Source organism: Cupressus sempervirens, chromosome 2 (genome assembly GCF_028749045.1).
Source record: "Cupressus sempervirens isolate cs-2001-9-10 chromosome 2, ASM2874904v1, whole genome shotgun sequence".
Lineage (NCBI taxonomy): Eukaryota > Viridiplantae > Streptophyta > Pinopsida > Cupressales > Cupressaceae > Cupressus > Cupressus sempervirens.
The window spans coordinates 95,366,069-95,379,118 of NC_143119.1; the positions used below are offsets into that span (position 1 = coordinate 95,366,069).

Here is a 13,050-nt window from a genome sequence, read left to right on the forward strand (position 1 = left end):
TTAACCTTCATCATAGGAGAAATTACTTATTTCATGCTATTGAAAGCCCACTATAAGTCTAAAACCAACCTTATTATTCTCTCCATTGGAAACAAAATTTTGACCATAATCTTTAGATTATAATTTCGTAAACTAAAAACTTAAGGCAAAGTCATATGTCTCTAGGTATTGTCATCTCAATGAGGATGAAAGGAGTAGGAATTTCTTTAATCCATGTCATTTACATTCAATATTGCTAACCTTGTGCATGTATCCAATGCCTTTGTGACTAGTCTACATATTATTGTGACACTTGTTCAATGATAATCATCCTTCAATTTTAATCCTTTTAGACCAATGAATTTCTTGCGTCTATTGATTGTTTATCCAAAACTCTTCCAATGATTATAGTAGTTGATGCACCCATCATGAATGACTTAGCGGCATAAATCCCTTTACTTGCAAAGTCATTCCAAAATGAATCGCAAGCCCATTGCATTGTGACAACCATACATGTTAATTTACCATATGCCAAATTCAAAAGATTCTCTGACTACTAGTTTATTTGACATAGGTCCCCATAGTGTATATTCTGAAGAAGCTGATCCATATATCAGGCCCACCAATTGAACTTAGAATAATAATCTCCTAATATTTTTCACCCAACACATAGGTTTGATAATTCTTCGAGAATGTCCACCAAGCCTCTATTATTTTTTTAGCTTGAATACAAATTTTAGCTATATTCACTAATATAAATTGCTTCCATAAAGCAGTTCCGATGAATGATTTTCCTGACAACCAATGATCAATTGTTTCAGAATTAGTATAGTTCACAGACTATTGCATGTGTGCTAAATATATGCTTTATACAACATGGTTTCTCTCATGTTCAATATTTCACAATCAATATGAGTTCTAATGCCAACGGGTTGTTTTCAATGTCTCCAAATCTCACAAGCACTGGGAAAACAACATTGTTTTGATACCATTGTATGATATATTTTTGATTTAACTTTTAATAACACTTGTTGATTCTTTGTGTTTCAAGTTAGTATTGAATTGAATATAAATGATATGGAGGGTCATGTCTCCCGCAAAGACATCTCTCAACTCATATTAGGTATCACAAATGATATTTGCTCATCGTATTATCATGATCACACACACACACACACACACACACACAAACAAACAATAATTTATTATCAATAATAATAATGCTCCATGATAATAATAGATGCTTAAGGCCAGCAGGTCATTCAAGCATTTGATTTCATCAATTGGAATCTACAATCAGTAACATTAATTAACTAAGTTCTGATTGAATTTAGGTTCTTAAAGTTGTTACTTAACTAAATAAAAAGTGTTTGAAGAAGGCAGTGTGGTTTGGGCTAAGCATATTACACCTAATCACAATTCACAACTACTTAAATAATTATACTCCTCATACAACAAATAAATGTAGATAGACACTCCCTTTCTCCAAGGGCGCAAATGTGGCAATGCTTCTTAGACAGTCTACCATCTTGGAGTGAAAAGCTATCTTTCAATACCTCCAACCTCCGATTACTCCAATCTCTTTTGTGGCATGACTTACCACTAACAAGTTCTTTGCTTTTTATCTTCCACATTGTCTTCAATATTTGCACCATAACCTCCAACTTAAAACTGTATACCAAGCCTTCAATTACAAGTTAAATATATAATGCCCAATTCAAAGCCTCTACCAGTCACTTAAATAATTATTGGAATAAAAAAATACCAGATGAATTAATTACAAAGTCATGTGCAATATCAATTATACCCTTAGTGTTGTCATGTATACAGAGCATGGATAATTGAATTTGGTCTCCAGAAATAGCTATTTTTCCTTCCCAGAAACACTCTTTCCCGTCACACAGGGATTGGTACAGCTGCAAATCAACATCTTTTCCATCTGTCCATCCTTATTTCTGCCACCTCATGTCGGCTCTTCCTTTCACTTCCCCTTTATGGATAGATTGGTCAAAAATTGCTGAAGATTATAGGAATCAGTTTACTTATGTAAATTAACTTGAACAGATTTCTATAGCATTTTGCAGTAAGATATCAACAGACTTTCCTCTCATTCACCTGTTTCAAAAGTCTTTTGAAACTAATTAGTATTTACCTTCTACCATAGTTATTAACTCCAATCACCTCCACATATTATTAAGCCCAAATTTACTACGATAGAAATACAACAAAGAAATTACCACGTAAGAACAGTGACCATATGGACGAAAGTTTGTGAGTTTATGGTGGGGCTTTTATAGTATATACCATTAGAAAAATTTGAACAGTAATATAATATTTTAATAACATACAAGTTATGGCTACCTCAAATGAAGCACTGCATATCAGCACCTTAAACAATTGGCGTGACTTTATACAGCATACACTGTTCAGCTAATCCTCTCTAACAAACTAAATTACAGGTTTAATGGATCCTCTCATAACATATTGAAATTGGAAAAACATACAGAATAGATTATTACATAATTACACTGTTGTTGCAGATATAAAATGATGTATGATATATTAGTTTGAATGGGGTTGTTTGTACATTGACTGTTTCTGATCTTGTAGGAGTCTTTTGATCACTAAACAAATTAGCCTAATCAATTTCATGCAGGTCAACTCCCAAATAACTACTAACATGATTACTTACTGCAACTACCTAAACCAACCATCAATTTATTCATTTAGTAACTATAACAGAGATTTAATATAAAACCCAGATTAACACAGACTAGAGTTTACACTATGGATGCTGGATAAATAGCCATATTTATCCTTTTTACAACATAAATCTGTGAATCCAGGGAACAACCAGTACTTCCTTTGAGATCCTCATCTTTAACTTGATTATATATAAGTAGAATTTGTTCTGCTTCATTATGGCATTATTCAAACAAAAAATCCTAGACAATATAAAAGATTCCTACATTCTGGAATTTGAAATTTACTATGATCAATAAATTACAAAGTAAATGTGTACATCCAATCTCATCTTATGGATAAGCTCTAAAACTCAGACTAACAGACCAAATGGAAATAAATATAGGAAACTGGAAAAAAGAAAACAAGCATTGTATAAAGATATACCAACTGCAAAAACTTCTATAGCTATGGAGTATTCTTTACAAGTTCCTTGGAACAAAAGCCGCATCTAGTCTTTGTCAAAATTACTCTCATGTCAATGGTTGAGCTTGCTTATTTTTATTGTAATTGGAAGGTTATTAATTTTCCTTCTGAATATAATTTTAGAAAGTAACAAGTACAGTCAGCAGGCAAGAGCTAACCCAGTTTTGTTTCCCTATACTTATAATTAGTAATATTCTACTTGTGAGTATTTGCAATAAATGCTTACAAGACAGACTCCATCAACTAAGTTGTGGGCATTTGCAATGAATGGTTAAAAGACAGACTCCACGTCAATTTAACAAAACAAAACTGTCATTTCTCTAGCCATCGAATTTTAGCCTGAACAATGCCTGTTAGATGTGGCATACGAAACATGGGTGTGGCATGGTTTGTGGTCCATTAGCATTATAAATTACAAGTAAATTGCGTGAGTGCATTTGCAGAATAGCATCCACGTTCGTACCACCTAATAAAAAATTCAAGAAAAATAAATATTTTTCAGCTTGCGTTTCTGTGCAAACTCAAAAGCCTTTACCACCATTAAACATTAATATTTGATACATAATTTCTGATTAGTTATTTGACTGATATGCATCCAGGAAATAAGTGGATAATCATCAAAGCTTTTGGAAGTGGATCTCACATAAAACAGCTGTAAATGAAATACAGAATTGAAAAGCAAATCTGCACAAAATGAAATTCACCTTAGAGAAAAGGAGAATCTAGCAATGATGAAGTGGTGCTGGCCAAACATCTAGTTCCTGGAAGCGTCTTAATCTTTTTGCTGGTGGACTTGTATCCTGTCATTTAAGAAAATAAGCACACATTTGCAGGCAACCCCAGAAACCTTTTTAAAAAGTTAAAGTATTGAAAGTGAATTGCACAACTCTGGATATGCATACTTTACGGAAACAAAATTATCACAAATGTTCAGATCTTTGATTATGAACTTGGACTCATTGAAATATTCACTCCTTTTGGTATTAAAAAACCATTCATTGCTTCTATTTTTACAAATAGCTGCCTATATCTGTAGCTATAGTAAATGTCACTGCAGCAATTTTGATTTATGATGCAGGGCATCTCCCACATTATGACTGTGGAGATAAGAGAAATTGCCACTTTTGACTTTCTTTACTCCCTTCTTTTTCCATTTTGTAAAGCAGTTTTAGCTTGTCCTATTCTCAGCTTTGTGTAGTGGCTCGGTGGGTGGGTGCTGCCACTGGCTGGCAATCAAGTTTTGTTAAATCTCTAACTTCGATTACCATACTAATCTGATTGTGCAGATCGCACTGATCTTATCTTGCATGAAATGCCTTACTAATGAAGGCTTATATATAATTGTCCCTTCATAGGCATGATCGGCGTCTCATTTGAGATAATAGTGGTTGAATGTGAACTTAACTAATTTTAGTTAAAGTGATTACAAAACCTATTCTCCTTTGGTGCCGATTATGGGAAATCTATTAAGGGCCGACCTAGATAGGGTCATGTCCCTTCAAGGGACATGCCCTTTGGTTGCCGTATATATATAGGGTGTGGTTGTAGATGAAGGATACACAATAAACATTTAGTCTGCTCCTTTAATAATACTGCCCTAGACGAACACTTGCAGAGATAAAACATTTCCGGAATAATATTTATATTATTGTTATCACTTCATTCAAGTCTGGTTATAGAAGATCATCAACAACAAGCTTCTAAGAAGCCATTATCTTAATCTGATTTATAGCAGAATTTGCAGAAACTTTACATGGCATCAGAGCTCTGGTAGTCGAACCTAGGCTTTGCAAATTGACAATCAAACTTTGAAAATCTAGCAACTATCTTCAATGGCAAGCACAATCAGACCTAAGGACAAGTTTGATGGGAAAGAACACTTCGTTGCTTGGAAATTCAGAATTATGATGATTCTTGAAGACAATGATGTGAAACAGTTTGTTGAATGAGCATCCAAGCAACCTGATGTTTAACCTAATAATACTATTTGGAGTAAAGGAAACAGGAAAGCCATGCACATCATATTAGATGGAGTAAAAAATGAAATAGTACCTGTGCTAATGAAACATCAAACAACATTTCATATGATGAATGCATTATTAAATGCATATGAAGTTAACAATGCGATAAAGACAACTAAATCATATATAGATAAAGAAGGGAGAATCTATGAACTCTTACTTCCTAAAGGTGGCTAGTCTAAGAAATGAACTTGCAAGTATAGGGACCATAATTGAAGACAAGGAACTAACAATTACGGCTATAGATGGGTTACCAGATTCTTGAGAAACATTCTCACAAGGAGTAAGTGCTAGAGACAATCTTCTAGACTTTAATAGACTTAAAGGAGATTGCTTGCAAGAAGAATTTAGGAAACTTAATAAAGGAGAAAGATTGAAAATTGAAGATAAAGAACATCATGTTCATACAAATTCCTATAAGGTAAGAAGAAGCACTTCAAGAAGAAGGGTAATCAAAGAAATGACAAACCTAAGAAAGATCTATCCAAAATAAAATGCTCCAAATGTCAAAAATTTGGACACTATAGATCTAATTGCCTTGAGAATACAAAGCAACAAGTAAAACTATACAAACCTTACTAGGAAAGAAGATAACTATGATCTTGTGAATCGTGTATTGTATTCTACACTATCAAATGAAGTATCAAGCAAAGCATGGGTAATTGATAGCGGATCATCTCGATACATTACAGGATACAAAGAAGCACTAAACTCTATATCTAGAGAAGTTGATGGCGAAGCTACCATCGGTGATAATTCCGCTCATTCAATCAAAGGAATTGGAAATTGCACCTTGAAACTAAAGTTGGGTAGTTCTCTACATCTCAAAGAAGTACTCTATGTACCAAGAATAACAAGTAATCTAATCTCGATTACAACATTTGAAGATGATGGACATAATGTTGCATTCATGGACGGCAAAGTAATGACCTAGCAAGAACTCTTCATTTAAGAAATCAAAGTTGATTGGTCAAAGAAAGGGATACTTGTATGAATTAAATACAGAACCTTGTCAATCGATTCAAGCCTTAATTCATGAAGCTACTGATATAAACGAAATATGGCAAAGAAGGTTAGGACATCTAAACTTCAAAACTTTATCAACCATCGAGAAGATGGTAACTAGTTTACCTAACTTGAATAAAGATCACTCAAGCATATGCAAAGAACGCACTCTGGGTAAGAACACCAAAATTCCATTTCATGATAGCACTAGAAAAACTAACATTGTTTTGGAATTAATCCACTCAGATTTATGTGGACCTATGTTTGTTCCTTCTCTTGGAAGATTTTGGTACTATATACTTTTTATAGATGACTTCTCTAGGAAAACTTGGATTTACTTTTTAAAGTGTAAAGAATCAGAAGAAATCCTTAAGAGATTTAAAGAATTCAAAACCTTAACTGAAAACCTGTCAGGAAACAAAATTAAAACTCCTAGGACTGATAATGGAGGGGAATATACTTTAGATTTGTTTAAAGAGTTTTGTAAAGAAACAAGAATTAAAAGGGCGTAGACCGTTCCTTCTAACCCACATCAAAATACAGTAGCAGAAAGGAAGAATAGAACAATTATAGAAGCAACAAGAGCTATGATATTTGGTCAAAATTTAGAATATTATCTTTGGGCAGAAGCCTCTTGTACTATTGTCTATATTCAAAACAGGAGTCCTCACTCCTACCTTAAAGATAAAACTCCTGAAGAAGTCTTTACTAAGGTTAAGCCTAATATAAGTTATCTTAGGATTTTTGGGTGCCCAGTATATATACATGTTCCAAATGAAAAGAGAACTAAGTTAGAACCCTTGGGAGGAAAGGTATTTTTGTCAGGTATAGAAAAATATCTAAAGCATATAGGATTTTTATACCTGCTGGTCAAAAAAACATCGAACTTAGCAGGGATGTAATATTTGAAGACGATTTAGCATTCAAAACAGCACTAAGTTCTAGAGAACCCTCTCCCTTACCTAGTTCTGAAAAAAATATTGAATCTAAGTTTCAAAGGGAGAACATTGAAGAAATTAAAGATGAAATTCAAAATCTTAATCTTAAGGAAACTCAAAATCCAAAAAAAAGACCACTTTGGGCCATTAAGATAGTAGAGGAAGCACAAGACTTCATTGCACCATCTGGAACCTTCCAATAAAGCAAAAGACCCAAAAGATTTTCTAGTTATGCAACAAACATGAGTGATTTATCTAAATCAGAACCAACCAATTTTTCAAATGCTATTAAACATACAGCTTGGAAGGATGCTATGACGGAAGAATGCCAATCCATTATTAAGAATGATGTTTGGGAAATTGTTCCAAGACCTGAAGGAAAATCCGTTGTTTTTTCTAAGTGGATACTTAAAATCAAGCATGCTGCTAACAGTAGCATTGAAAAATAGAAAGCCAGATTTTTAGCTAGGGGATTCTCTCAAAAAGAGGGAATTGGTTATGAAGAAACCTTTGCTCCTTTTGCCAGATGCACCTCTGTAAAAGCAGTCCTAGCTATTATAGCATCAAAGGGATGGAAAGTACATCAGATGGATGTAAAAACAACATTTTTGAATGGAAAGATTACAGAAGCGCTATATTTGGAGCAACCTGAAGGATTTGAAACTCATAACCCTAAAGTTTTTGTTTGCAAGCTCAAGAAAGCTCTCTATGGGCTTAAACAGGCTCCAAGGGTATGCTATGAAAGAATTGATAAGTATCTCACAAGCTTAGGATTCTTCAAGAATGAAGTTGATCCAAATCTATATTATAAAAGGGATAAAGATGATATGGTAATTTTGATACTGCATGTTGATGATTTACTAATAACAGGTGATGATCATCTTATAGATCAATGCAAGAAAGATCTAATCAAAGAATTTGAGATGAAAGATTTAGGATTCCTTCATTACTTCTTAGGACTGGAAGTATGGCAAAATTCTGACAGCACCATACTTAATCAAGGAAAGTATACATTGGACATCTTGAAGAGATTTGGAATGTGGAACTGCACACCTATGTCTTCTCAAATGGAGACTAATCTGCATAAACTTAAGGAAGTAGCAGGAGAATCACCTTCCATAGATTCTACTCTATACAGACAGATGATTGGGTCTCTTATGTACAAGACTTGATATTTGCTATGTTGTTAATGCCTTAAGTCAATTTATGTGTGAACCAAAGGAGATTCACCTAGTTGCAATCAAACACATCTTGAGATACTTACAAGGCACTCTTAATTTTGGGCTCAAGTATGAGAAAGTTGACTTGGATTTACATGGTACATAGACTTAGATTGTCCTGGAAGTGTTGCTGATAGGAAAAGCACTTCAGGATGTTGTTTTAGTTAGGCTCAACTATGATATCTTGGATATGCAGAAAACAGGCATTAGTAGCATAGAGTTCCACAAAAGCTGAATACATTGCCGCAGCAATGGCCTCTTGGGAAGCAGTTTGGCTCAGAATGTTACTTGTGGGATTATTTGGTGAACCCATAAATTCTACTAATATTCATTGTGATGATCAGAGTTCCATTAGGCTCTCTGTGAATCTAGTTTTTCATGACAAGTCCAAGCATATTGAAATTCCTTACTATTATGTAAGAGATATGGTAAACAGGAATACTATAAAATTAGAATACATTTGCACTACAGACCAGACAACAGATATTCTTACCAAACCTCTCTCTCGTGTAATATTCTCGTTATAAAAGAAATCATTAATCAAACTATTGTTAATGGGCCGATTGATTTAATATATTTCAAACCCATTTTTTGTTTTGATTCTGCAGTTTGTGTCGTCGTCGACTATCTTTGTACACCCTTGGAAAGTTTTCCCCGATGGATATTTAAGCACGACTTGTAGGTAGTCATTAGGTATGCAATTTGATTATACTTCTTGTACTGCGAATTCCTAATGGGATTCTCTATTGTTCGCCATTTCGGAAGTGAAAGATCTTTCCTATTTGGCTTGTTTGCAGTTTCGGTGGGATTTAACCCTCACCCTATTCCATCGCCTATGATACTTTGCTTGGATCTGGCAAATCGGAGCACCATCTCTTGGCAAATAATTAATTGAAGGATATTCGTGTTCAAATATCTATTCCTGATTGGTTCTGTTTGATTAAATTGGGATTGATAGTTTATGGTGCATAACTATCTTCCATTCCCCCACCCTCCACGTCTGGCAACCTTCATTGCAACTCTGTACTGTCACTCTACCATCCGTATGGCCTCCAAGTTCATTGTTATGCATGCAAGCTTACTGTACGGCTTTCAAATCTTATTGTACGGCCAGCTCTCTCTCTCTCTATGCCGTACGGATATTTGGGTCTATTGTACAACCCTTCATTCTCCTGCTACCTCCACTGTACAGCAGTCATCTGCTCCCCATCGTACGGACTAACACAGTCACCCTACCCCACCACCATACGGACAACATCAACCATTGTACGGCCTTCCTGGTGCTCGAACTAATATCGTACGACCTTCCTATACACTTGGGCTAGCACTGTATAATCTGTCCTACCCCACAGTATAGCCTAGTGCCTTATCCCCGTACATTTCCCTCACATTTTTCACCTCCAAGAATCTCAGATTCCTTTTTCTAAGGTGATTACTAGTTGGAATCATTACAATGGTATCAGAGCTTCAATCCTGCTAGCTTGTGGATAGAGAATGAGAGTTTATAGCCGAAAGAGAAGAACACATTCCATTGATAGAATGGCTGCCGAATTGGAACCCATAGTCATCAAACTCGTGGCACTACTTAGGGAGCTTACAAGGAATCAGGCACAAATCAATGCTACTCAATGAATCATGGAAGAAACTCTCAAGAAGTTGGCAGACAATAAAATATCTGGTGAACAAAATGGTCATAGTGCAGACTTAGTGTTGGGTAAAACAAACCCTCATCCAGCACACTCTCAACCTTCCATGCCATCTTTTCCTCCACGAACGAAGGCGCCACATGGAGGCAAACAACCAACCTTTGAAGAAATGCAAGAATAGTTGAGGGAAGATTGGAAGAATGCAAATTTGGAAGAAGATATATCCTATAAAGATTACGCAGATCTGAGAATGAGATACTTGGGAGGTAGAAATAGAGGATATTTTAATGATGATCTCAGGAGGAAGTTGAGTAAAGTAAATTTGTCTCCATTTGACGAATCTAAATCCATATTTGCGCAAGTGTGGATAATGAAGGCCAATTCTTACTTCCAGTTTAATTCCATGCCAAAAGAAGAAGCAATTAAATTTGTGACATTGCACTTAAAGGAAGTAGCACATGAATGGTGGCATCATGGCACCATTAAATTGGGGCATGATCAAATAAATACTTATGTGGAATTCACTGAGAGATTGATAGATCAATTTGATGGTAAAGACCCAAAACTCAATTTCAAAGATTTGGCACAGCTGAAGCAAACTGGATCGGTTGACCAGTACATTGCGGAATTTCAAAAATTCTCTATTTTGGTCACGGGCATTTCTGGAAGACGAATAGTACTCTTCATAAATGGACTAATAGAACCATTGAAAGGTTGGGTAAAGGGGTTCAATATTGCCACTATCAAAGGCCATTAAGAAGGCACAGAGTATGGCAACAACATTAGCATCATCCTCGTGAAGTTACTCACATTCCAAACAACCAGTGTTTCTGAGGGACAAAGATAATAAACCTCCGCCCAAGAAGCTATCATTGGACAAACCCACCAGACAGAAGCTTCGAAGGAAGAAACTATGTTTTAACTACAAGGGACCTTGGGAGCTTGACCATAGATGCCTCGGAAGAGGAAAAATCCATTACATTGAGGTCATGTACGATGATGAGGACGAACAAGAAGAAATACTCTTTGAAGACAACCAACATCATGACAACACCAACTAGGTTAGTTTGAACTGTACAGAAAGAATTGCAGCATTGGTACGACGTAAAGGAACTATCACCCTAGTCGATAGCCCAAGGTGCACAGTTTTTCGTGTACGGGGAACCCTTCAAGGACAAAGGGTTATGGTGACACTCAATAGCAAAGCCACTCTAAACTTCATAAACTAATCTCTATTGAAGAGAAGAGGCCTACCTACGGAGACACGCGGGATTTCAGGTCAAGGTTGCCGAAGGGACTCTCCTGCCCTACACCTTGTTCCTTAGCGAAGTATCACAATGGTAAATCACGCGGTGACCAAGGATTTCTTCACAGTGGACCTTGATGATATGGAGGTTATTCTAGGCATACAATGGATGGAGACACTTGATGAATACACTCAAAGCTTCAAACGAATGGACTTCACTTTTGTTGTTGCTGGGAAAACAGTTGTTCTCTACAGAATAGCAAATGAAGGTCTGAAGGAAGTCTCTGCACATCAGATAGAGATAATTTTTGGGTGTGATGACATTGCTTGGGCGGCACATTGTTTTGTTTCGGCAGAACCTATAAAAGGGCAATAGACACTTCCCTAGGATGATGATCTCCAGAAGATTTTGAGCAACCATGATAAAGTCTTTATAGACATTCCTCCTAGCATACCACCTCATCGAGGGTTTGAACATACTATTGAGTTGGAAGCAGGAGCCAAGCTGGTCATAACCTCACCATATCACCACCTTAGGAAATTCAAAGATGAGATCGAAAAGATGATTTAGGAACTGCTAGAGAAATGATGGATCCGCCTCAGTTCTAGCCCTTTCGCGTCATCAGTGGTATTGGTCAAAAAGAACAACAAGACGATGCGCATGTGTGTGGACTACCATATTTTGAACAAAAAAAAAAAAAAAAAATAGATATCCCATTCCAAGGATAGATGAGCTACTGGATGAATTGCATGGCGCAATCTACTTTTCAAAAATAGATCTTCGTTCTGGATACCATCAGATCTACATGAGGGAGGAACACGTGGAAAAGATAGTCTTTCGTTGTCACTATGAGCATTATGAGTTCCTGGTCATGCTGTTTGGATTAACAAATGCACCTGCTACATTCCAATCATGCATGAATCACATCTTCGACAAAAAATTACGTAAGTACTTATTGGTATTTTTTGATGATCTTATTTATAGGACATGGGAGGAGCACCTAAAGCATCTAGATGAAGTCCTAAAGATCATGAAGAGCAGTCTTTGTTCACCAAGCAATCCAAGTGTGAATTCTGCATGAAAGAAATATTGTACCTGGGGCATGTTGTCAGTAAATATGGAGTTCAAGTTCATCAGGAGAAGATTCAGGCTATCCTTGATTAGCCTCCCCCAAAATCGCTCACGAATTTGCGAGGGTTTTTCGGACTGTGCAGTTATTACCGGAGGTTCATTAAAGGATTTTCTCAGCTCAGCACACCCTTAACGGATTTGAAATGGAAGGGGTCTTCTAGTGGAATAAAAAGGCACAACTCACTTTTGATAAGCTGAAAGAGGCAATGAGCACTTGTCCCGTACTTGCATTACTTGATTGACCATTCATTTTGGAGTGCAAGGCATCTGGAGAAGGCATTGGCACAGTACTGATGCAAGATAGACACCCCATAGCTTATGAGAGCAAGAAGCTTACGCAAATAGAATGCTTATATTCCATTTACGAAAAAGAGATGTTGACCATCGTGCATGCACTAACCAAGTTTCGACAGTATCTGGTGGGTGCTAAGTTTGTCGTTCGTACGGATCACAATAGTTTGAGATATTTTCTAGAGCAATGGGACTTGAACGAGAGGCAACAAAAATGGGTAAACAAGGTCCAGGCTTTTGATTTTGACATTGAATATGTGAAAGGAAAGAACAATGTGGTTGCAGATGCCTTGTCCAGGAAACCCGCCATCTGCTCACTAAACTAGATTTCAGCTGACTGGAAGGCACATTTGTTGGTAGAATATTCCAAAGACCCATTTGCGTGTGAGCTAATGGATGGCAAC

The 13,050-nt window shown here is 36.2% G+C and overlaps 1 protein-coding gene across 3 annotated transcripts in view; it reads right to left on the minus strand.

Moving 5' to 3' along the window:
• Positions 1 to 1,166: 1,166 nt before the first annotated feature.
• Positions 1,167 to 13,050, minus strand: part of FTSH12 (FTSH protease 12) — a 330,913-nt gene continuing 319,029 nt past the window's right edge. The window contains exons 19-21 of one of the 3 annotated variants that reach the window (XR_016359778.1): positions 3,852 to 3,947; positions 1,787 to 1,996; positions 1,167 to 1,650 (exon numbers count right to left, since the gene is read on the minus strand). Coding sequence is in view for 2 of the 3 variants with exons in the window: in XM_089812775.1 (XP_089668901.1) it covers positions 3,870 to 3,947 (78 nt within the window). In the remaining variant the exon portion in view is untranslated. Of the gene's footprint in view, positions 2,095 to 3,092; positions 3,614 to 3,851; positions 3,948 to 13,050 lie in introns of those variants that run through there. The other 2 variants (XM_089812775.1, XM_089812774.1) reach the window with 2 other exon arrangements.